Consider the following 24,221-nt stretch of genomic DNA (forward strand, 5'->3'; position numbering starts at 1 on the left):
TTTCCCCCAGTTTTTTCCTTTGTGTTCCATTTTAGATATGTTGTACTGTAATGTCTCACATTCACTGGTCTTTTTATCTGTGGGATCTAATCTGCTATTAATCATATCCAGTGATTTTTTTTTTTCTTTCATTTTGGATCATGTATTTTTCACGAGTTTCATTTATTTATTCTCTTTTCCCCACCCCACCCCCATTTTTCTATTTTAAGTGTTTATGTCTTCCTTTAGCTATTTGAGCATAGTTGTTAATAGTTCTTTTAACATCTTTGCCTGCTAATTACATCGTTTTGGTAGTAACCCGCTTGGTTATGGGGTTACAGTCTGCCGCTTTTCCACAGGTCTAATAATTTTAGTTGGGGTGTTGGACATTTGAAGTGTGTTGTGGAGCACTGGGTTTTATTGATGTCCTTTAATGAATATTGGAGTTTGTTTTGGCAAGCAGGTGCTAGGATGGGTCTATAGCAGCTTTTATTCTTAGGGCTACTTCATCCTTCTGGTTAAGGGATTATCTTTTTATGGTTTTTACTGACTGCCCTGTGTGTTCAAAGAGGTGGCTAGATGGACTTTGAACAACTCTCATGCCTTTGCAGGTTAATATCTAGCCAGACTTAAGACCACCCCTCCCCTTCCAGATGTTTGGAGCGCCCTCTGAGATCTCTCTCCTTGCCAGCACTCAGATCCGCAGCTCCCATCTGACTCTCAGTGTAGCAGAACCACAGTGTTCTTGGTCTCCCCTTCATGAACCATCATCCACAAGTCGTTGTCGGGATGCACTTGGTTGGTGTGGGGGCCCCTGCGTGGGTTTTCTGCTCCCTGGTTCCATAGTCCTCTGCTGCCTGTTGTCCTGATGTTTGGATCCAGGTGTGTCATATCTCTTGTCCCATTTTGTAGTTGTTTGTGGCAGGAAGACAAGTTCTGTACCTTTTAGTACTTTATGACTAGGATTGTCATTTTTTGTTGTAGTTTTTGTCCATGTGATTTTGGTTTTGTGTTTTATGGCCGATTTAGGGAGATAAACTGCTGTCCCTGTCATTTTATCATCCCAGAATCCCTTATAGCTCCTATTTAAAAGATAAGTAAACAAATGGTTTTGTTACACGTTGGCTGTTTGTGGGTTTTTTTGGCCACGCCTCGTGGTTTGTGGGATCCTAGTTCCCCAAACAGGTATCGAACCTGGACCCTTGGCAGTGAAAACGCGGAGTCCTAACCATAGGCCACCAGGGAATTCCCTTGTGGTTTATTTTAATTTCATACTTTATATAGCAGTTTTTCATAAGTTAACTTTTTCCTGAGTTTGAACTATTTTTTATCCAGTTTTCGTTGACTCATACTCACTTCTCTTTTAGGCCATGCTGGTGTATCTGCAAGCATGATGAAGAAACGGACATCCCACAAGTAAGCAATCCTGAAACTTGCCTTTTTAGATAGCAAATTGTGGTCTTTGGTTACATGAGAGGTGAGGTCATCTGTGTGAGGCCCTGTCCCTGTATGAGCAGGTCTTGCCTCAGAGCAGCCAGCGTCACACACAGCCTTGCTGCACGCCGAGTGGTGGTGCGCTACCTGATCCCTGCGCCTTGAGGGCCTGGCGAGCACTCTGCCAGGCACGCTCACTCCTTTAGAGGAGTTTCAAATGAATGAGGAGCTTGTAATTTAGAGAGAGCATATGTATGTTGAAAGATAATTTTAAGTGACAAATGTGTTATAAATCCTAAATTCTATAGGTACTAGAGAATAGAAGCAACTTTTTTCCTCCCTGAAATCTTCTTTTGTGTGTCATGTAGTTAGTCCAGAAGGAAAATTGAGATACTATCTTAAATAACAATATCCACTGGTACTGTATTTTATTTAATAGATTTTACAAGTATCCACAGTATCCACTACTGTGCAGTAGTGACGGCTACTGCACCATGGAACCCTCTCCAACAAATCAGTTATGATTGTATGAGTCTTAATCATGGATTGTTAAATATGGAAGACTCTCCTTGACCCTGGCACCTCCTAAGACTCTTCCTATAGCAGTTATTTTCGAATTACTTATATTGAAATGTTTGCTCCTCTTGGTCACCGTACTGTAGTGGTCAAAGAGTGTGAGTCCTCTGGGCTTTCGTGGAAGGTCTGGATGAATAAAGGTGCCTTTCAGTAATCGTTGGTGATTAAACATGCCTCTATTTAAATGAATACTTGTATATGTAATGTAAATATTTGTGATATTCAGTTTAAGAAATGACTTGGAAAGTAAAAATATGAAGATAAGGCAAGTCCTGAGGTTTGATAAAGCGTTTCTCAAATTTCATTTATTTGCCCATCACCTTCACATCTTCTGCCATATTCAGTAATCTGATAATTTATGTAATATATCTCCACTCATTATCATATCATTACCATAAATGGTAAACCACCTCTTGGCACAAATAGAAGGTAATGAAAAAAAACTTAAATACAGTGGGAAATGAAAGTAAATTACACATTAACTTTGCAAAACCAGAACTGTTCATCTTTTTTCCCCTGAAACACAAGGCTTGAATACCTACCTGTTCAATTTTTGAAGTTCGTATGTGTACAGCTAAAAGGGTTTCTCACCCTGTATGTTGCATGATGCAGGGAACTTGATCTAGTGCTTTAATATGAGATGTGCTTGTCTCACTTAAAGAGTAGACGTTTTGAACATATTAAAAGGGAGAAGTTGAAATGAGAAGAAAAGTTATGATTTTCCTATTTTTTCTAATCTCAGTGCAAATTTCAAGATGGGTGGGATGGAAAAAAACTGAAACAAAAGTCTCCACATTTCCCAAATGAAAGGTGTTAATAGTTGTCCTTGGAGGGGTGAGTGGGAGTAATGGCTGGTGGAGAGGCTGGCCTTGGAGTGGAAAGCCCCACTGGCTCAGCTGTGGGCCTTACCAAGTTCCCTCATGTGCCTGGTGCTCTGCTTAACTCATGTAAAGTCATGGTGTTGGACTAGAACAATGAGGTTTTCAGCTTTTTATCATAGAATGCTTTCTAGATGAAGTGTTTATAGCAAACAAATACAGGAAAGCAGACGTGGAGCCTCACTCTCCTTGCCTGCCCCCATTGTGGCTCTCCAGAAAGTAAGGCACTCGGGACTCCTCATGTGCAGCCACTGACCCGTGGTCATGCCTCCTCTCGCTTCCCGTGTTGGTACAGGGGGACTGAGCAATAATAACTCCACGCGCAGATGCCTCTGCTTGCTTGAGAGAGAGTCACAGGAACGCCCAGGAGACAAATGCTGGCAGAGCCACCGTCCTGAGAACGGCACCTCCTGTCCCCGTGGGTGCTAGGGGATTCGGGTAATCGGTTCTGAAGTGCTTGGAGCAGTGCCTCTGCACCCAGAAACGTTGTGTAGCTGAGTCTTGTTCTCATTTTTTAAAGTAAATAGAAACAAACTTTTGTACTTCTTGTACTTCTTGCGGGCTAGGGTCCTTGGTGTGTTTGGGGGACAGGCTGGTGGACAAGCCTTTCCTGGCTTCCCAGGAAATCTGCACTGAAGTTACATCTTGAAGGGAAGTGTAGTTGGGGGACATGTAAGGTGAATTTAGCTACAGTAATTCTTTTTTTTTTTAATTTTTTTTTATTTTTGGCTGTGTTGGGTCTTCGCTTCTGTGCGAGGGCTTTCTCCAGTTGCGGCAAGCGGGGGCCACTCTTCATCGCGGTGCGCGGGCCTCTCACCATCGTGGCTTCTCCCGCTGCGGAGCGCAGGCTCCAGACGCGCAGGCTCAGTAGTTGTGGCTCACGGGCCTAGTTGCTCCGCGGCACGTGGGATCCTCCCAGACCAGGGCTCGAACCCGTGTCCCCTGCATTGGCAGGCAGATTCTCAACCACTGCGCCACCAGGGAAGCCCTACAGTGATTCTTTATTTTAGTTTTCAAATGTAAATCTGACTCTTTTCTTCCTAATTGGAATAGTGGATAGATTTACATTTCAGGGTACTGCTGGAAGGTGTGACTGGGCTTTGGTGTATTTCCTACTAATGTACATTTAGAAAATGGATCAGGAGCTGTTACATGCTAAGTTGAGGATTTGCAGGGAATGTTTTCCTTTCATTTTGTAAGATACCAATACTAGTCACCAACCAACACTGTCCCTGTGCTCCTCCTCCTCGTGTCCCTGGTGTAGTCTCGCTTAGTGTTTATGGCATCCCTGTCAGGTAGGGACCATGAATCCTTCTGTGCACAGAGAGATTAAGGAACTTGTCTGAGGTCATACATATACGGAGTGACTGAGCTAGGATTCAGAAATAGGACAGTCTGATTCTAAAGCCTATATTAACTACCACATTCTAGTTCCTGAACTGTGTGTTTTGTTGTCGCATATCTGAAAAATATATTATTTCTGTCCTAAACACACAGACTAGATAACAGTTGGAGCAAGCATCTAAATGATCCATGGTATTGACAATCTTAAATTGGTCAAATATGTAATACTTTTTAATCAATTTGCCAGTAACTGTTACTAACACCAGTGAAAGTGACTAGTGCTTTGGAAAACCCTTGAGGCATTTGGATGTTTGCCATGGACATCTCTGATGTCCTCAGGGTGTACAGTGTGTAGACAAAATAATGAAAAACCCATAGTGATTTGGATGGAAAACTTGACTTTCTCCATCTTGTTTTTATATATTGCCAGTTTAAGCTGGGAATGACCGTATCAGCTGTAGAACTTTTATCAAGCAACAAGTACTAGAGAAGCAGTTTTTTCTCTCTCGACTTGCTGGTATGCATTTTGCAGAAAGATAATTATTTTGCCTTAATAGTTTCTTTTGAAATCTGCTGGAACACAGAGTAAGGAAACTGCTTTTATCTCACAATACAAAATAGAATAAGGAAAGAGGTCAGTTATTAATTCATACACCAAAGTACATGGTGTGTGGCAGTCATTTACTGGTTCATAGTAGAATTGTAATAGTTGAAAAATTAACTTGAAGAAGTATGGTGCCTTTAAATATTGACTATAAAAGTAAGATATTTACTGATGAGAAACAGTAGTCAACTTAAGTCAATAAGGGAGTCTAGATAAAAGATGAAAGGTCTTAAAACAGATTTTTTTTTTAATTGGGGTATAGTTGATTTATATTATGTAAGCTTTAGGTGTACAACATAGTGATTCACAATTTTTAATGATTATACTCCATTTATAGTTATTATAAAATATTGGCTATATTCCCTGTGCTGTACAATATATCCTTGTAGTCTATTTATTTTATGCATAGTGGTTTGTACCTCCTAATCTCCTATCCTTATTTTTCCCCTCCCCCTTCCCTTCCCCTATTGGTGACCACTAGTTTGTTCTCAGGAATTCTTTTCTTGATTACCAGATAATTAGAATGGTACTTTGAGAGCTTATTTAAAGTATTGAGCAAAGTACAGAAATGTTTTCTGCACTCTCAGTTTATCTTTTTTGGGCACATGGGTGGATAGAAATTAGTATTTGTTCTGGATCAGCTCTAACTACCAAAGGTATGGTGCCAGCAGCAGTAGCACTTGGAAGCTTGTTAGAAAGTCTTTGGTCCCTCTCCAGACCTGCGGAATGGAGCCCAGAGTCTCTGGGGCAGGGCTTGGGTATCTCTTTTCAAAAGCTCTCTAGGTGATTCGATGCATGCCAAAGTTTGAGAAGCACTGGTCTAGACCATTATCAGAGCTGATATCTTAAAGCACATTAGATAACTAAGTCAAGTTGTTTGGAAATGAGTACACAGAATTACAGCAATGAAGGATGATTGGATGCTGTGTACTTGGTCACCATTTTCTCCCATTGAAACTACAAGAAGAGCCATTTATAGCTTCTGGAGATAAGAAACAAGGAAAGTGATTATAGATGTTTAATTCTTGTTTCTCTGCTTTTATCCTTGAATTGTTTTGGATCTTGACTCGATGCAGCTTTTTATTTGCCCTTGGCTGTGTAATTCCATATGTCCTCAGTTGAATGAAGTGTCTTGGTATTTGTTTACAGTATTGCTGTTTATTTATTGAGTACCTAGTAAATGATAGTTAAGAACATTTTAGACTTTTTTTCCAAGGAAAATACCAGAGACTAAGGACTGTTAAAAATAATGTATCCAGGGAGAACATAAAACAAAATCACCATATTCAAGGAGCTGTTATTTTAAATTTTAAAAGGCCGTTGCTTTAAATCATTAATCTCACATCCTTATTTGTACTGCTCTTATTTATTTATTTATTTAAAAAAATTTTTTTTTTGGCCATGCTGTGTGGCTTGCGGGATCTTAATTCTCCAACCAGGGATTGAACCCCGGGCCCTCAGCAGTGGAAGCGAGGAGTCCTAACCACTGGACCACCAGGGAATTCCCTGTACTGTTCTTAGATTGAACTGTCTAGAGATGACACAAGTGTGTTTGTGTTCTTTTTATATCTTCTTCCGGTAATCCGACATGTTCTTATTGTTTGCTTTTATATATACTATTTCAACTCATGTAAGTAAGCTTTAATTTTTATTAAAGTTTTTTTAATACATATATAATTATTTATTTATTTTTGGCTGCGTTGGGTCTTCGTTGCTGCGCGTGGGCTCTCTCTAAGTTGAGGCGAGCGGGGACTACTCTTTGTTGTGGTGTGCGGGCTTCTCATTGCAGTGGCCTCTCTTGTTGCAGAGCATGGGCTCTGGGTGCGCGGGCTTCAGTAGTTGTGGCTCGCGGGCTCTAGAGCACAGGCTCAGTAGTTGCATTGCACGGGCTTAGTTGCTCCGCAGCATGTGGGATCTTTGTGGACCAGGGCTCGAACCCATGTCACCTGCATTCGCAGGTGGATTCTTAACCACTGCATCACCAGGGAAGTGTCCCCCCTTAAAGTTTTTCTTACTGATTTTTGAATCTGAATTAGCAATTAGAAATTAAAGTAAGATGTTAGAGTTTGTTTAATATATAATTTTTAACTTTTCTAGTATGGAAAATTTCAAATACACACAAAAATAAAGTAGTATATAATAAATCCCTAATTCCTATCATCCAGCTTCAATAATTATCAACATTTTGCCCAGTATTGGATACTCTTAGTATATTTCTTGTTATTTAGGGAAGTTCTAAACCTTGTCTTCTAGTAGATGCTATAGTTGGAAGAGCTTAAATCAGTTTATCAAAAACATATATTTCTACACTTTTAATATTAAATAATATTTAATATTTTAACATATGTTTAAAAATATTCTTAAACATTCTTCTTTGTAAACTTCCGCTGCAAGAGTATTTGAGCAGTTTAGGCATTCAAGGTGCAGTAACTGGAAAGCTTGACTAATGATTTTAAAAAGTAGTATATTATTCTAATTACTGTTTTTGTCTTTAGTATTCATTGAAGCATCCATTCTTTTTTCTTTTGGCCGCGCCACGCGGCATGTGAGATCCTAGTTCCCCCACCAGTGATCAAACGCGTTCCCCCTGCAGTGGAAGCACAGAGTCCCAACCACTGGACCGCCAGGGAAGTCCCATCCATTCATTCTTTTTTACCTCCTCCTTTCGATCAAATTAAGTTGTTTATTAAATAAATTGGGCAGAAATGGTATCTATATTAGATGTCCTTTAATTCTTCTTTTAGAACTAGTGAAATGATGTAAAAAAAAGGCAACAAATAAAATTTGGAATTGATAACACTAATATGTATAAATCTGTTTTTATATATAGTTTCTTGCAGAATTAGGACATCCATTGCATTAATTTAAGAGTAATTAAAAATTGTGTTTTATCTGCCTATGAAAGTAAAATACTTAAGTCATAGAAAAATTTGAAAACACAGGTAAATTCAGAGGAAGACAACTTATTTTTAATGCCATCATCCAGAGATTACACCTGTTAATAATTTAATGTATTTTTTTTTCACACACACACACTGTATTTTATTTTTACAAGAGATAAATAGACTGACACCAAGCATTGTACATGGATGACCACAACAAAAGCAACAATGATTGCAATTACCAAACATGAAACACACTCATACTATGTCATAATATTGACATTCAGTCCAGTAATCCTCCACTGTAACAGCTCCTTTACCTTGCAGTGAAAATTGATTTGCATATTCTTTGCCTCTGAGTCCTTGTGGGATTTTGTTTTTTTTTAATTCAGACAGAAAGTCACAAAAATTATACTCATCCTCATCAGTTCACTCAGTCCCATGTAATTAATTTTTTTTTTTCATCTTGATCTTTTGTTAGCACTTTTATGAGTTCATCAGTTTTTCATTAGAGTTCTGAAAATGCTTATTCATTCAGTTCAGCAGTACAGTCAGTTACCAGAAACCTGTACTTGTCAGAGTCTTTTCTATGAATTTCTTGAAGATGAAACCCTTTTATAGGAACATATTTGCAAAATCATCAGAGTACACCCAGAACTGTCTGTAAATGACAAAAGACTTAAAAATGACCACGGTTAAAGATTTGATGAAAGTTCATACTAATGCAGTTGACAAGAAAATTAGTTATTTCTGAGATATACATTTTAAAGTAATAACTAGGATTATTACTTATAACATTTAATGTATGTTTTAAAAGTTTTTTTCTGCTTATCTGTATGGATAATTGTGTGTCCTACTGTGTGCCCTGCCATGCACAGTACTAAGTGCTTTGGAAACATTATTTCATTTATTCCTTGCAGCGACTCTGAGGGATGTATGTACTGAGTTGAATAATGTCCTCCAAAAATCATGTCCACCTGGAAACTGACTGTAATCTTATTTGGATATAGGGTCTTTGCAGATGTGGTCAAGTTAGGATGAGGTCATTACTGGATTACGGAGGTCCCCCAATTCAATGACTGGTGTCTTTATAAGAAGAAAATTTGGACACAGACTTATAGGGGAAAAGGCTATGTGAAGACAGAGATTGGAGTGATGAGTCTACAAGCCAAGGAATAAAATGTCGTGTTTTTTCTGTGATTTTAATAGCTATGTAGTTATTTCATCATACAGATACACTATTACTTATTGAATCAGTGAGACCTATTGAACATTTTTTTATTTCCAGTTTTCCCTGGTATGAACACTGCTCAGAACATCACTGTAGCTGTAGCTTTGTGCTTGTCCACTGTTTTCTTTTGATAAATTCCTAGACATGGAATTACTGGGACAGTGGATTGCCAGATTGTTCACTAGGAGGGTTGTATTTATTCTGTAAGCAGTTAGAAAATAGTACTTCATTGTAATTTGCATTAAATTTGCAGTTTTTGTTATTGGTGTAGAAAGATCATCCTACCAGCAGACCAGAACACTGAGAAATCTCTGCAAGATATACATCAGATGGGAATAGATTTATATAAAAACTAAGCTAAGCCAAGGAACTCCCAACCACTTTCAGCTGCAAAGGAAGACCTCCAAAAAGTTGAAAAAGTTAAATGTTCAAACTAGACCCCTAGAATCTGTTCAGGTCAGGGAGAGCAAAGGCTGGCTGCAGTCGTCTGAATCATTATGGGTGAGAAACCAGCTGCATTAAGCAGTAGATGCTCACCTTACCTCCCCTGACTTGAAGTTGCTACTCAGTCTCGGCTGCTCCACAATTCCCTGGGTCCTGGCTGCTTTATCAGAACCTGTACTTAATACTCAGACACCAGGGACCCTGACTTGGCCTGAAGAAATACATCTCAGCTACAGATACCACTTAATCTTTCCTTGCATCTGAAATATGAACACTGAGAATCATCAGGCACCTGAGGAACACTTACAGCACCAAAGAAAGTCATACATGGAACAGGGCAGCTAACCAGGAATCTGCAAGTGTTAAGAAAGCTGCCACTCAGACAGCAACAGACTCAACAAAGACAAGGCTAAACCCAGAAGCTCATAAGGAATCAGGAAAAGTGAAAATTATCCTCAGATATCAGAAGTTGTGTTCATTAAAAAGAAAAATCATTCAAGATAAAGAAATAATCAGTTCATAGAAATTAAAAATATTATGTAAGGTATTCAATAGATAGACTGAAATTCAAGCCTGTTTTACCTAATTCAAGAGATTGACCAAGTGCTAGTGAGGGATAATTAGAAACTTATGTCACAAGTCCTGGTAACATTTCAGAATCCAGTAACAAAATTCTAAAAGCAATTTGAAGAGGAAGATGGGTTACCCTCAAAGGAGCAAGGATCAGATTGGCATCTGGTATCTCTTAACTCTGGAAGGTAGAAGACAATGAAAACACCTTTTTGCAATAAAGGTACTGAGGGGAAAGGGAATTTGAGCCTGCCTTGTGTACCTAGGCAAGTCAAGGATGAGAACAAAATAATATTTTGAGGCTTGCAAGAATTTGGAGTTTGCATTTGTTAACACTATCTGACTTACCAGAGGACATGTCCAGAAAGACCAAATATATTGGGTTGGCCAAAAAGTTCAGGTTTACGGGAAAACCCAAACGAACTGTCTGGCCAACTCAGTACGTGAGAAAAAAATAAATGTTGCAGAAAGCAGCAAAAATCCTCTTGTTTACTTCTAAATAAGGAAATGTTTTTTTAAAATTATTTTTAAGATAGTAGCAAGATAAATAACAGTTTGGAACAAAAGACTAAATTTCAGCAGTGTGGTGAAAGTGGCCAGGAAGGGGTTACTAGGTGCTAAGGTGTTTGTTTTTAAAATTCTTTCCTTCTTTTACTAAGAATTTTTTTGTTATTTTTAGTCTTGCTTGGACCAGGGAAGGAAAAGTATAGGTTTTGATTAATTGTAGATTTTAATAGAAAATTATAAGCTTAAACAGGATTTTTTTTTTTTTTTTTTTTTTTTTGGCCGAGCCATGCAGCTTGCGGGAGGCTCCCCGCGACCAGGCATCGAACCTGCGCCCTCGGCAGTGAAAGCATGGAGTCCTAACCACTGGACTGTCAGGGAATTTAAATAGGATATTTAGGAAGTTAGAAGTAATTGCTGTAAGTCTAGAAATAAGATCTATAGATTCCTACAGCTTCCATTAGAAGCTTTATTTGGTGCAAAGAAACCTTGTTCATCCTAGCTGTACAGATAAAGGAAGAAAGGGGTGAGGAAATGAGACAAAGCTTTGCAAACAGAAACACAAAGCAAAATGTTAGAATAGACCAAGCATATTACTTATCACAGCAAAAGTTAATGATTAAGGGCTTCCCTGGTGGGGCAGTGGTTAAGAACCCGCCTGACAATGCAGGGGACACGGGTTCGAGCCCTGGTCCGGGAAGATCCCACATGCCGCGGAGCAGCTAAGCCTGTGCGCCACAGCTACTGAGCCTGCGCTCTAGGGTCCCTGAGCCACAACTACTGAGCCTGCGTGCCACAACTACTGCAGCCCGTGCGCCTAGAGCCCGTGCTCCACAGCAAGAGAAGCCACCACAGTGAGAAGCCCGCGCACCGCAACGAAGAGCAGCTCCCGCTCACCACAAGAAGAGAAAACCCGCGCAGCAGCAACAAAGACCCAACGCAGCCAAAAATAAATAAATACATAAATAAATAAATAAAATTTTTAAAAAGATAATGATTAAAATTCCCTTTAAGAAAGTGAGGAAATAAAATCCATGCAAAAAGGAGGGATTGTGTTTCTTCAGAATTAAAGGATAGAGGAGCCTCTTTGAATAGGGATGCTTGCTGGCTAGATTTGAGTCCCTTGTGTTGTTCAGAAGATGGAGGAGAGCCTCGTGTACTACCACTGGAGGTGACCAGGATAAAAACTGCTTGTTCTGAAATGTGATTAGAAAGCGTCAAGCGTCTCCCTCTTCAGAAGCAATTGCGGTTCCAGAAGAATGCCACTAATGAGTATAGAAAGGATTAGTGACTGAACTAGAAAATCACTGCTCTGAGTCTTCCAGTTGCCCTTTTCTGCTATCAATGGCTAAGTTTATATTGGTTTTGTTGAGAATCATGGTAGTAGAAAATTTCATGCCTCTGAATCTAGGATGGAACCTTTTCTGTTGTAGTCAGTGTTTTCCAGAGAAACAGCACCAGTGGTGCGTGCATAGAGAGACTGGAGATCCAGGGAAAAGCTGATGTTGCCGCTTGAGTCTGAAGGTAGAATTGCCTCTTTGTGTGGGGCCAACACTCTTTCTTAATACCTTTAGCTGATTGGATGAGGCCCAACTATGTTATGGAAGGCAGTCTGTCTGTTGATTTACATTTTAGTTTCATGTAGAAAAATACCTTCACAGAAAACATCTAATGCTTGACTTAGATACCTGAATACTGTGGCCCAGCCAACCTGACACATTAAAATTAACCATCACACTGGTGAAGATGCTGAATTTGCTTATAATTTTGGTAGTAATAATGGAATGTCTGTGTGAATTACAAAATGGTGCATATGACTGAATTCTTTCTTCAGTGAGTTTTGGGAACCAACCTCTGCCTTTGCTGTGAAGAAAGCCTGATCCTGTACACAGGATGAATCACAAGGACTTTTGCCTAAAGATCAAAAGAAGATAGGTAATTGTCTATTTGAAGAAAAACGTAATGCTAGAAAAGATTCTTCTATTCTAAAGGAGGAATGTAATCACCTTCACCAGCCATATCCCTACAGAGGGCCAGTTGGATGTAGTGGCACATTTTCAGGGATTATGAAAAGGTCTTGAGGTTCACTTTCTTTCGGGTTTGAGTGTTAGTAGTAGTTACAAGTTACAGACTCAATAATATGTTATCAAGGTTTTTTCCTCTTCAATACGTTTTATATTGAAGTCTTCTAAAATTAATCTTATTAATTCATTTATTTTAGCTTATATAGATTGGTTCCTTGCTATGTACAATATTGAATTTAGCTCTTGCTTTTCTCCTTTCTCTCTCCATTTAATATCAGGTACTTTGTTCCAAGTAATATTCTTTTGTTTAGTGAGCTTCTTATACTTTATGTATTCTTCTTTCCTACCCTTTTTCGGAGTGGTGTGAACTCTATTTTCAGAGCAGGTAATAGTTAAATACTACTCTATTTCTCTTGTCCCTGTGTTTGTTCTGTAGTAAGAGATATTCATTGCTTACTATCAGCTCTGTGCTGAAACTTTTCTAAGTGTTCTTTCCTTTTTACCCCCTTAATATTTATTTATTTATTTATTTGGCTGCAGCAGGTCTTAGTTGCGGCACGTGGGATCTTTAGGTGTGGCATGTGGGATCTAATTCCCTGAGCAGGGATCGAACCCCGGCCTGCTGCATTGGAAGCACGGAGTTTTAGCCAGTGGACCACCAGGGAAATCCCCCAGGCGTTCCTGATTATCTGAAACTCTGTCCTATACAGTCGTCCCTTGGTGTCCGAGGGGGATTGGTTCCAGGACCTTTCACACCATACCAAAATCCATGGATGCTCAAGTCCCCCTATATAAAATGGCATAGTATTTGCACATAACCCACATAAATCCTCCCATATACCTCAAATCATCTCTAGATTACTCATAATACCTACCTAATACAGTATAAATACTATGTAAATGGTTGTAAATATAATGTAAATGATAGGTAAATTGTTGCCTGCGTGTGGCAAATTCAAGTTTTGCTTTTTGGGATTTTTCTATCCACGTTTGGTTGAATCTGAGGATGTGGAACCCATGGATATGGATGGCCAACTGTTAACTTCTCCAGGAAGCATTTGTGAGAACAGTATTCCCCGCGTTCTTATGTGTTCACACAGTTTTATCTGTGTACTTTTACTTGGAGGTCAGTATAGAATTCTTGGCTGCCTGTAAAACCCTCACCTCACATTTTCTTTCCTGAGAACCTTAAGTTTGTCACTCGGTTATCTGGTGGCACACGGTGTCACTGTGTGATTTTCTTTTCCTTACACGTGTGATTATCTTTTCCTTACACATGATGCAGTTCTTTTGCTTGGATGCCCACGAGATGTTATTTTCTTTAAAGTTTGTTTGTTTCACTAGACTGTCTTAGTGTCAGTAGTTCTGGGTCAGTTTTCCCAGGGGCGTGTTTGTACATTTAAGTCTTTTATTTCTGGATATTTTTCTTGAATTATTTTAGTATTCTTTCTGTTCCTCCGATTTTAGCTTTTGGGTGATTCTGTTATATGGAAGTTGGAATTTCATATCTGTTCCCATCTGTCTCTTTTTTATTATCTGTTTTCCTTAAATGCCCCATGGTGTCAATTTCTTCCATGTTCCTCTAGTTTAGCCTTCATTTCTGAAAAGTTTTCAAATTGCTGCTTGTTTCTTGACTGTGTCTGATTTTTCTCACATCTTCTCTTGTGTAGCTGTCTCTCATCTGGGCTCTTATGTTTTTGATGTAAGTTCCTCTTTCATGGCCTCTGTTATGTGCATAATGTTAGGTGATAATTCCCATCTGCCTTGTGGGCATATTTTTGGGTTTGCCTCTGTTGCCCATTGGTGCCACTACGGTCCTCTCCCATGAGAAGGGGTGAGGGTATTCCAGGACAGCTATCCTCGCTGCAGAGCTCTTCAGTATTCCCATGGCATACTCAAGTTTCTCTGTATAGTCTCCTCTGTGATACCTGTTGAGATCGGCCTCCTTTGGGCCCACCCCGTAAGCATCTGAACCTCATCTTTCCTTTACGCGCGGGCCTCACCCTACTCAGGATGTTATTCTCAGTATGTGTCCTCAGCGCAGGGCTCTGCCTTTCCCGGAAGGCCATTTGGCTGGGTGTTTGCAGAGACTTAGGGCTGGGTTAGACACAGTGTTTTCTGGTCTCAGGTCCTGCATATAACCTTTTGAACCCTTTTACAGTCCAACTGGAGAAGTTTTCCTTCTGAGGTGTTCCCCAAATGGTGTTCCCTATCTTGCTTAGGTAAAGGACTGTGTCAGCTGATTCTAGGCCTCCTTGAGGCAGCTTTAATATCTTGTTGTAACCTGTTTCTCTGTTTCACAAAACCACTAAGTTTACCAAGCTGGTCTACTTAAAATATGTACAACTGTAGTTTTAAATATTACAGGCTACAATAAATTACTTGTTTTTAAAAGTTTATTTGTATTTATGCCATTTGTTCACCACTTTTATTTGTGGTTTACCAGATGAGAGCTTTATGCCCATGAGAGTGTGGGAGTGGGTTCTTTTCTGCTCCCTAAATTTTTTCATTCTTGGCATATAGCGGCATCCATGTGCCAGCATGGCTTTGGCCTTCAGCTTGCATTCAAGCCAAGTCTTGTCCCTTGTCTCTGGATTTCTACATGAAATGAAGTGTTTTTTCCCTGATATTGAGAGCCAGGTGTATTATTTGTAAACATTGTATGTAGATTTTTCAATTGTTGGTAATTGAGAAAGAATGTAGTTTGGTGTTGCTTCAATAATTTTTAATACTACATTAAGTATTTGTTACAAATTTAAGTGTTGAAGGTTATGTTTTCTAGAGAAATAATGATAGTATAAATGCATGGGTAGAAGCCAGCCTGGACTCCAGTTTAAGAAAAAGTTAAATGTCCAGTTTATTCTTATTGTTTAAGCCAGTGGGGACAAAATTCTGTGGGCATTAGAATGGGTGAAATTGAATTTCTTGAATTAATGAGAAATGGATTTCTATTTTACAAAGCCATATGCATGTGCGGTTATTTCATGTAGTCAGCCCTTGTCTTTCTTTGATTAATTTGGATAATTGTGAGTTGATTGAATTAAAAGGCAACTCAGAAAGCTGAAAAACTGATACTTAATTTTAAGGCTAAGTTGCTATTGACTAGTTGTGTTTCTCTGCGTGTCCACAGTTAGGCTGCACAAGAAGCTTCTATTGCTAGAGACGGGCCCCACCTGTGAGCCACCGCTGCATGGCTGTGGGACTGGGAGACGGCTGCCTGTAGCCACCTGAACCCCGAGTGTGGCGACATCCGCTAGCGTAGGACTGGGTCATCTGTGACGGGAGCCTGCGAGCTAGCAGTAGTTGTGTTGGTAGGAGTGCATACTTTTGAGATGATACCTTACGTGTGTATATGTGTGAATACAGAAAACATCGGAGCAGTGTGGGGCCGAGCAAACCTGTTTCCCAGCCCCGGCGGAACATCGTAGGCTGCAGGATTCAGCATGGGTGGAAAGAGGGGAATGGCCCCATCACCCAGTGGAAAGGAACCGTTCTGGACCAGGTGCCTGTAAATCCTTCTTTGTATCTTATAAAATACGATGGATTTGACTGTGTTTATGGACTAGAACTTAATAAAGATGAAAGAGTTTCTGCGCTTGAAGTCCTCCCTGATAGAGTTGGTAAGTTCTCTTTACTATTTGTGCATTATATGCTTTAAAAATGATTATTGAAATGGATGCCTTTTGATTATTAGCATTACTGGTATTTTTTTTTATTGGAGCATAAGCACTTCTGATACACATTTAAATCAGTCACCTAAAACCACAAAAACTGCTCAGCAAATGTTCTAAAACCAAAGTTCAAGGAACTGTGAAGGATATAAAGACGTATAAAATTGTTCCCCAAGAAGTCGACAGTCTAATAATTTCTAATATGATTATTTCCCACATTTTGCTCACTGTTTATCTGGACTCTGGTGAGTAAGAGTATTTCTCATTAGCTCAAATATTCAGTGTGCTCATTTCATCAGATTATAATAGCTCAGAAAAATTTCATGTATTTATTTTAGGATCTTTATGTGAAGTGAATTTTTATCATTGTGTATTATTACGTAAGTGATAATTGTACCTTCAGCCAAAATTTAAGCAACCAAAACATGTGAACTCTATTATACTACATTCTGGGGGTTCGTTTGTACAAGGTTTGTGGGAAGTGAATGGCTTTTTTAATGTCATACAAATCAGTTTCGCCTTGCATACCTTAGGTTCCTTAAGGCATAAGGTGTCAGTTGAATAATAATGACTGGTTTTATTTTTAAGAATAAAATAAAATATGATTTTATTTTTAAGATCAACAGAATACACCCAAATTGTTACTTTCTTCAGAGTATTTACTTTGAAATGTTTTCTTATTATTACAGTGATGCTGCTATTGCTTGAATCTGGTTTATGCTTTTGGAATTGTCCTTAAAAGCCTATATATTTACAAATAGAGCCTCAGCAGATCTGCACTTGGAGGATAGAAATTTGGGATCAAATTGTCAAGGGAAGGCGCTTACCTAGTCCCCTTTCCCCGTTTGTTTTTGCCGTTGTGTCCCTGGAACACACGCTTCCTCATCAAGTTAACTTTGCCAGAGCAGCAAGTTATTTTTTAATCCTTGCTTTAGATAGCAAACACTGTCTTTATTCATCCTGTATAAATATAGTTCAGTTTTCACAGAAATCTTTCTTTAAATTTGTATTTTTAACCAAAGGTAACTAATTATGTAATAGTAAATCTTTGGCATTTTAGTCGAAGTTCGGCTGAACACATTCTTCCTCGTGAGGCACATCCTCTTTCCTCTTGATCTTGACATCAGTCCATTTTCCACATTAGAAATTAACATTGAAGAGTCTTCCCTTCAGGGCTTATAAAGTATTATCCACACCTTTATATCAATTATTTGTGCTCAGTAATTATCATACATTCTTTTTCTGACCCAGAATTTTAGTTTCTGACCCCTTCAAGGGCAAGGCTGCTAGCTTACTTGAAATTTACTGCATTCTGCCACATGACCTGTGTTAGCTCTATTGTCATCATAGGACAGAAGAAACCTTTTATCTTGATAAAAAAGTGATTTGACTAAACCAAAATATCCGAAGATATATGAGTATCTCTGGTGATGGGATTTAAGGGTTTCTTAATGTTTTTCTTTCTAGTTCTGGGCCATCTCTGTTTCCAACAGTAGACATGGATTGCTTTTGTAAACAGAAAAGCAATTTTAAAAAGGAAATCCAAAGGCCTGTGTGCAAACCAGCAATATGTTACATGCCTAATTTAATTAGGAGTTAACTATGGTATTCCCTATGATACTTTAGTCTGAAAAATTATTTGGACTTCATTTATGTTCCATATAGGAAGAAAATGGTCTTTCCTAATTTGCTTAAGGCAGGCAGTACATTAGACTAAAGTTACAGTTTTGTTTTCCTTAAGCTAAAGGTGGAGAGAAAAGTAAGTCAGTCAACCCAAAAGCATGTGATGTGTCACAGAGTACCAGTTCCCAAAGTGTAGTCTGAGGACCCTTGAGGTTCCCAGAGGCCCATTCAGGAGGCTTATGAGGTCAAAATTGATTTTCATAAAAATCTTAAGATATAATTTGCCTTTTTCACTCTCATCCTTTCACAGTTATACAGTGGAGTTTCCCACTATTTGGAAGATCTGCATAACTCAGTGAATACAATATTTTCTATATGAGCAATGCATGATGTTACCAAATCATATTTTGGTGAAAGAGCCAAAGACTGACAGATTTTTTATGTTGTGGTAAAAACACAAAACATTAAATTTACTACCATAATTATTTTTAAGTGTACAGTTCAGAGGCATTAAGTATATTCACATTGTTATGGAATAGGTTTCCAGAACTTTTTCATTTTGCAAATCTGTAATTCTTTCCCCATTAAAACAACAGCTACTCTTTTCTGCCTCCCACTGGCCCCTGGCAGCCACCATCCTGTTTATATGAATTTGATTACTTTAGATACATCATAAGTAGAATCATGTACTATTTGTCTTTTTGTGACTAGATTCTTTCCCTTAACAGAATGTCCTCAAGATTCATCCATGTTGTAGCATGTGATAGGATTTCCTTTCTTTCTAAGGCTGAATAATATTCCATTGCATGTGTATACCACATTTTTTTTCCCATTCATCCATGATTGGACACTTGGGTTCCTTCTACCTTTTGGCTATTGTGAATACTGCTGCTGTGAACATGGGTATACAAATATCTCTTCGAGCCCTTCTTTCAGTTCTTTTGGGTATTTAACCAGAAGTGGAATTCTGAATCATATGGTAATTTTGTGTTTAATTATCTGAGGAGCCTACATACGTAATATTTTCCATAGTGTTAATGTTTTACAGTCCCACCAACAGTGCCCAAGGGTTCCAGTTTCTCCGCATCCTCACTAATATTTGTTATTTTCTGTTGGTTTTGATTTGCATTTCTCTGATGATTAGTGATGTTAAGCATCTTTCATATGCTTTTTGCCCGTTCGTATGTCATTTTTGAGGAAATGTCTATTCAAGTCCTTTGCCCACTTTTTTGATCAGGTTGCTTGATTTTTTTGTTTTGCTTGTTGTAGAGTTGTAGGCGTTCTTTATGTATTCTGGAGACAAATGAATTTTAATTTAATAGTGTGACAAGTTTATTGATAATGATTTCAGATTCTACATTGCAATTAACCTTTAAGGAAAGCTACCACTTGTTGAGTTTTGATGTGGTATCATAGAAGAATATCTAGAATTATCTGAAAAAACTAATAAAATATTTTTTCAACAGCATATCTTTGCGATTTTATACACCAACTAAAAGTACATACAACAGATTGAATGCTGAAACAGATATGAGATTCTAGCTGTCCATTTTTAGAGCTAGACATTTCTTACTAATTTTTTGTTAGAAAATGTTTTTCATTAAAAATGTGTTTCTGTAGGTATTTAAAAATATTTCTAGATATGTCATTTATAATTTCTAAAATAGTTGGTACTGATATTTATCATTCATATAAACAAATGTACAAAAACTTTTAAGAATGTAAAGGAGTCCTAAGATGAGAAAGTTTGATAACTTCTGGTATGAAGAAAACTAGTGGGATTTTGCTTTAGTGTCATGCACAGTGGGGAATTCTATGTTATTTTTGGTAATTATTGCATACTTAAGCAAAGAAGAAAACTACCGTATGTGTTTGCAGTGTCCTTCTGATAAAACTGGATGGCAGTATCTTTACCAAGAAATTCTAATCTTTGTTCCTTTGAACTTTGACAAAAATAGAAGCGCTAATTTTTTTTTAAAGATAATTGTCTAAAATGCGAGGAATGGAAAAACCTTAAAATCAGTAGGTTCCTCCATAATTTTCCCAATATTAAAAAAGAAAGTGAAACTTGTGATTTCTCACCTGTGTCTTCAAGGAACGTAGAGCAGGGCTGCAGAGGGCTATTGATAGCCCAGTGGGGAGGCCTGTGTTCCTAATCACACAGGCCATCAAGAACAACCTGCTTTCCTCTGAAATAATTTATTCAACAAATGTTGAACCCCTGTGATCACAGTATTGGAAACAAGATGGGAAAGGCCTTTGCTTTCATCACTGTGCAGTCTAAAAGCAAGTAAACAAACATGTAAAACAAGATAACTGCAGAGAATGGTAAATGTCTTTAAGAAATCAAGCTCGGTTAGGTGACTGATTGTTGGGGCTGTTTTCACCGGGTGGTCCTGGAAAGCCTCTGGGAAGACATCTGCTCAGGAAGAGCCAGCCCCCGAGGATGTGGGGGCCGTAGTCAGCCCAAGGGTATCCCAGGAAAAGATGCCCATGCTGCTGAGGTGTAGGCAGTCAAGCAGTATGTGACTGAACAGGCGGGCAGAGGGCTGGCAGGGGATGGTGGCCAAGGGGCTGTGGATCTGGAGAAGCAGTTCGTTATTCAAATTATGAAAGGAAAGTGCTGGAGTATTTTAAGCAAATGACCAACACAATCTGGTATAACGGCCACAAATATCACTCTGATTACTGTAAAAATAAATTGTAGGGGCAAGAGTAAAAACCTGTGCCTTGAATAGGTTAATACCTTGGTTTTCATAAATGGTCAGTGGTTATATAAGATATTTAAAAGGCAAGGTGGGTAAAGGGTACATGGGAACAATATTATTTTTGGAACTCTTCTGTAAGTCTATAATTTATCTCATAATTTAAAATAATTATCTATTAAACAATAACAAAAAACACTTTATAGCTTGAATAAACAACTAAAAGTTTTAATTAGGTACAGTACCAAGAACAGATGAATTCAGAAAAAAAAGAAAAACAGATTCTTTCCCGTAAACCATTGTTTGCTTTTTTGTCCCCAGCAACATCTCGAATCAGTGATGCACACCTAGCCGACACAATGATTGGCAAAGCAGTGGAGCACATGTTTGAGACCGAGGATGGCTCTAAAGACGAGTGGAGGGGAATGGTCTTAGCACGCGCCCCTATAATGAACACATGGTTTTACATCACCTATGAAAAAGATCCTGTCTTGTACATGTACCAGCTCTTAGATGATTATAAAGAAGGCGACCTTCGCATTATGCCCGATTCTAGTAAGTATAGATTGACAACTTTTACTTTTGGTAATTCAAAAGGAATTTGAATTTTAGAGCAAGATATTTGATTAACTCTTATGCAGATAACATTTAAAAATTTTAATTATTAGGGTTAAGTGATTATTCTTTTAGTCATGCACCAAGCATAGGTTGTGAAATTTTCACCCTTTTGCCAAGAATAATTTACTTTCCCTGTTCTGGACCTTGGACTTTTATATGAATGGTGTATATAATGTGGGGGGTCCTTTGTGACTAGCTTCTTTAACTCAGCTTATGTTTTCAAGGCTCATCCATGTTGTAGCGTGTGTCTGTACTTCATTTCTTTTAATAACCAAATACAACTCGATTGTATGGATATACTATATTTTGTTTATTCATTCATCTGTTGATGGATATTTGGATTTTTTTTGCTTTTTGGTTATTATGAAGAATTGTGTACAAGTTTCTGAGTGGACATTTGTTTTCAGTTTTCTTGGGTATATATGCCTTGGAATGGAATTGATGAGGCATAGTGATCACTCTGGGTTGAATCATTTAGGCAACTGCCAGACTGATTTTCAAAGTGGTTGCATCATTTTACATTCTCACCAACAGTGTGTGAGAGTTCTAATTTCTCCACATCCTTACCAACACTTGTTAACTTGACTTTTTGATTCTAGCCATCCTAGTGGTAGTGAAATGATACCTCATTGTGGTTTTGTTTTTCATTTCTTTGATGACTAAAGATGTCAAGTATCTTTTCATGTGTTATTGGCCATTTGTGTGTCTCGTTGGAGAAATATCTGTTCACATCCTTTGCCTGTTTTTCAATTGCATTGTCTTTCTGTTATTGAGTCGTAACAGTCAATAGTACAGGTACAAGTCTCTTGTCAGATATGTGACTTGCAGATACTTTCTCTTATTCTCTGAGTTGTCTTTTCACTTTCTTGATAGTATTCTTTGAAGTACAAAAGTTTTTAATTTTGATGAAGTCCTATTTTTCTAGTTTTCCTTTTATTGCTCATGCTTTTGGTGTCACATCTAATAATCCCTTGCCAAATCAAAGGTTATGAAGATTTGCCCCTATGTTTTCTTCTAAGAGTCTTACAGTTTTAGCTCTTACGTGTAGGTCTTACTTGGATCTTTGATACATTTTGAGTTAATATTTGTTTATGATGTGTCATGCCCAACTTCTTTGTTTTGCATGTGGCAATCCAGTTGTCTGAAAACCACTTTTTGAAAGGACTGTTCTTTCTCCTACTGAATGGTTTTGGCACCCTTGGTAAAAATTACTTGACTGTGGAGGTATGGAGATATTTCTGGACTTTGAGTTCTATTCCATTTGTCCATATGTCTATAGTTATGCCAGTGTCACACTTGATTACACTGCTTCATAATAAGTTTTAAAATCAAGAAGTGCGAATCCTCCTTTCTTCTTTTTCAGAATTGTTTTTGCTGTTCTTTGCATTTTAGAATTTTAGAATCAGCTTGTCAGTTTCTGCAAAAAAGTCAGCTGGGATTCTGTTAGGTATTGTGTTGAATCTCTAGATCAGTTTGGCGGGGGCGTATTGCCATCTTAAGCCATTGACCCATGCGCATGAGGTGATTTTTCATTTATTGAGTTTTTTCCATTTCTATCAACGTTTTGTAGTTTTCTGAGTATAAGTTTTTGCACTTCTTATAGTCCTAAGTATTTTATTCTTTTTGATGCTATTGTGAATAAAATTATTTTCTTAATTTCACTTTTGCGTAAGCCTTTTTTTTTTTTTTTTCTTTAAACTACTCAATAGCTTTTCCTCAAACACATGAATTCTTGGCCCTAGACAGATGTGGCCGACTGACAGACACTGGATATATTAGCAATGTAACACCATCTCTGTTCCTTTTTTTTTTTTTTTTTTAAAGTTCTTCCTGTGAACAAGCCACTCAATGAATCTACTCATGTGCTCATCTGGCCCTGACTTCTGCCTTCTTAGATTTTTTTTTTTTTTAAGTGTGTGTATATTTGCTGTAAATGTGTAATGGAAAGTGTTATATGGGCGGGAATTTAAATATGAGAGCATACCATAAAAGCATTTCTCCAACCTATATGAAGTTCTAAACTTTTTTGTAGAGAAATGTCCAAAGCAAGTACTGTTGACTTGATAATACAAAGTATGAGGTCATTTGCACATTAAATCATTGCCTGTACCGACCACGTCTTTATCCTCCCACTCCTTTCTTTCAAGTGGTATGGAAGTTTATTTGCTGTTACTTGCTGTTGTGATGTTCTGATACAAAGAGCTCTGCAGTGACCTCTGAGTCCCTGGCTTCTTCACTCATGGTTACTATAAAACGTATGGCGATCATGTGTTTGTAATTTCTTTGTACACATGAGGTGCCACAAAAGTGTGATGTGGTATGATGTTGCTGCTTGACGGAAGAGCACTGTTGAAGAAGAGTTCAGCTTAGATTTCCTCTTTACTTCCTTTTTTTAAAGAACTGATAACACTATGCTCAGGTGGTTTGTTTGTGTTGTGTGAGATCAGAATAGCAGGTTTCAGATTAGGCCATTCAGTGAGAGAATTTATTATAACCAAAGAGGCCAACTACTGTTAATACAGATACATGATATGGTCCAAACCAGGATACATGTGAAAATAAAAAGGTGCACTGCTAACCATTGTGTCAGGACGACTGGCATAAGCGCTGACTGTCTTGGGCAAACCAGGATACCTGGTTGTCCTACTTGAAGGCTCTCTGTTACTACATGGATAAGAGCTTGAGTTATTCAGGACCTGTTACGGGTTTCTTAAAATAGAATTGTAACTGCCTAGCTCCATCCCCTGGCTCCCCTTTTTTGTACTTTGTTTCTTTATTGTTGGCAGTGATGGTTTGTTCTCATTTTATGTGTATTCCTAGAATTTACAGAGCTCTTGCTAGGTCATAGGGCGGGCAGTGTTTTCCAACGCTCAGATTTTCCTGGGGACTTCTAAAGAAGTACAGGTGCCTCAGCCATCCTCTGAGATTCCGTTGTAATTGGTCTGAGGATGGAGTTCACTTGGCACCTATTTTTATAGCACAGGAAATCTCTTTTATTTTCAAACTGGGTTAAGAGGACCATGTGTGATGAAATGAAGTTGAGGGAAAAAAAGCTTTAAGGATTCACAGGATAAGACAGGAATACTTAGGCATTTTAAGTGCATAGCACATTCTCAGTAATCCCAGTAGGTATT

The 24,221-nt window shown here is 38.3% G+C and overlaps 1 protein-coding gene across 4 annotated transcripts in view; it reads left to right on the plus strand.

The window, feature by feature from the left end:
- The window catches only part of SPIN1 (spindlin 1), a 62,274-nt gene that overhangs the window by 36,904 nt on the left and 1,149 nt on the right, over positions 1 to 24,221 (plus strand). For all 4 annotated transcript variants that reach the window (XM_059926983.1, XM_059926985.1, XM_059926981.1 and 1 more), the window contains 3 exons: positions 1,347 to 1,395; positions 15,837 to 16,090; positions 20,791 to 21,024. In XM_059926983.1, the coding sequence (XP_059782966.1) occupies positions 1,347 to 1,395; positions 15,837 to 16,090; positions 20,791 to 21,024 (537 nt within the window). The remainder of the gene's footprint in view (positions 1 to 1,346; positions 1,396 to 15,836; positions 16,091 to 20,790; positions 21,025 to 24,221) is intronic.

Source organism: Balaenoptera ricei, chromosome 6 (genome assembly GCF_028023285.1).
Source record: "Balaenoptera ricei isolate mBalRic1 chromosome 6, mBalRic1.hap2, whole genome shotgun sequence".
Lineage (NCBI taxonomy): Eukaryota > Metazoa > Chordata > Mammalia > Artiodactyla > Balaenopteridae > Balaenoptera > Balaenoptera ricei.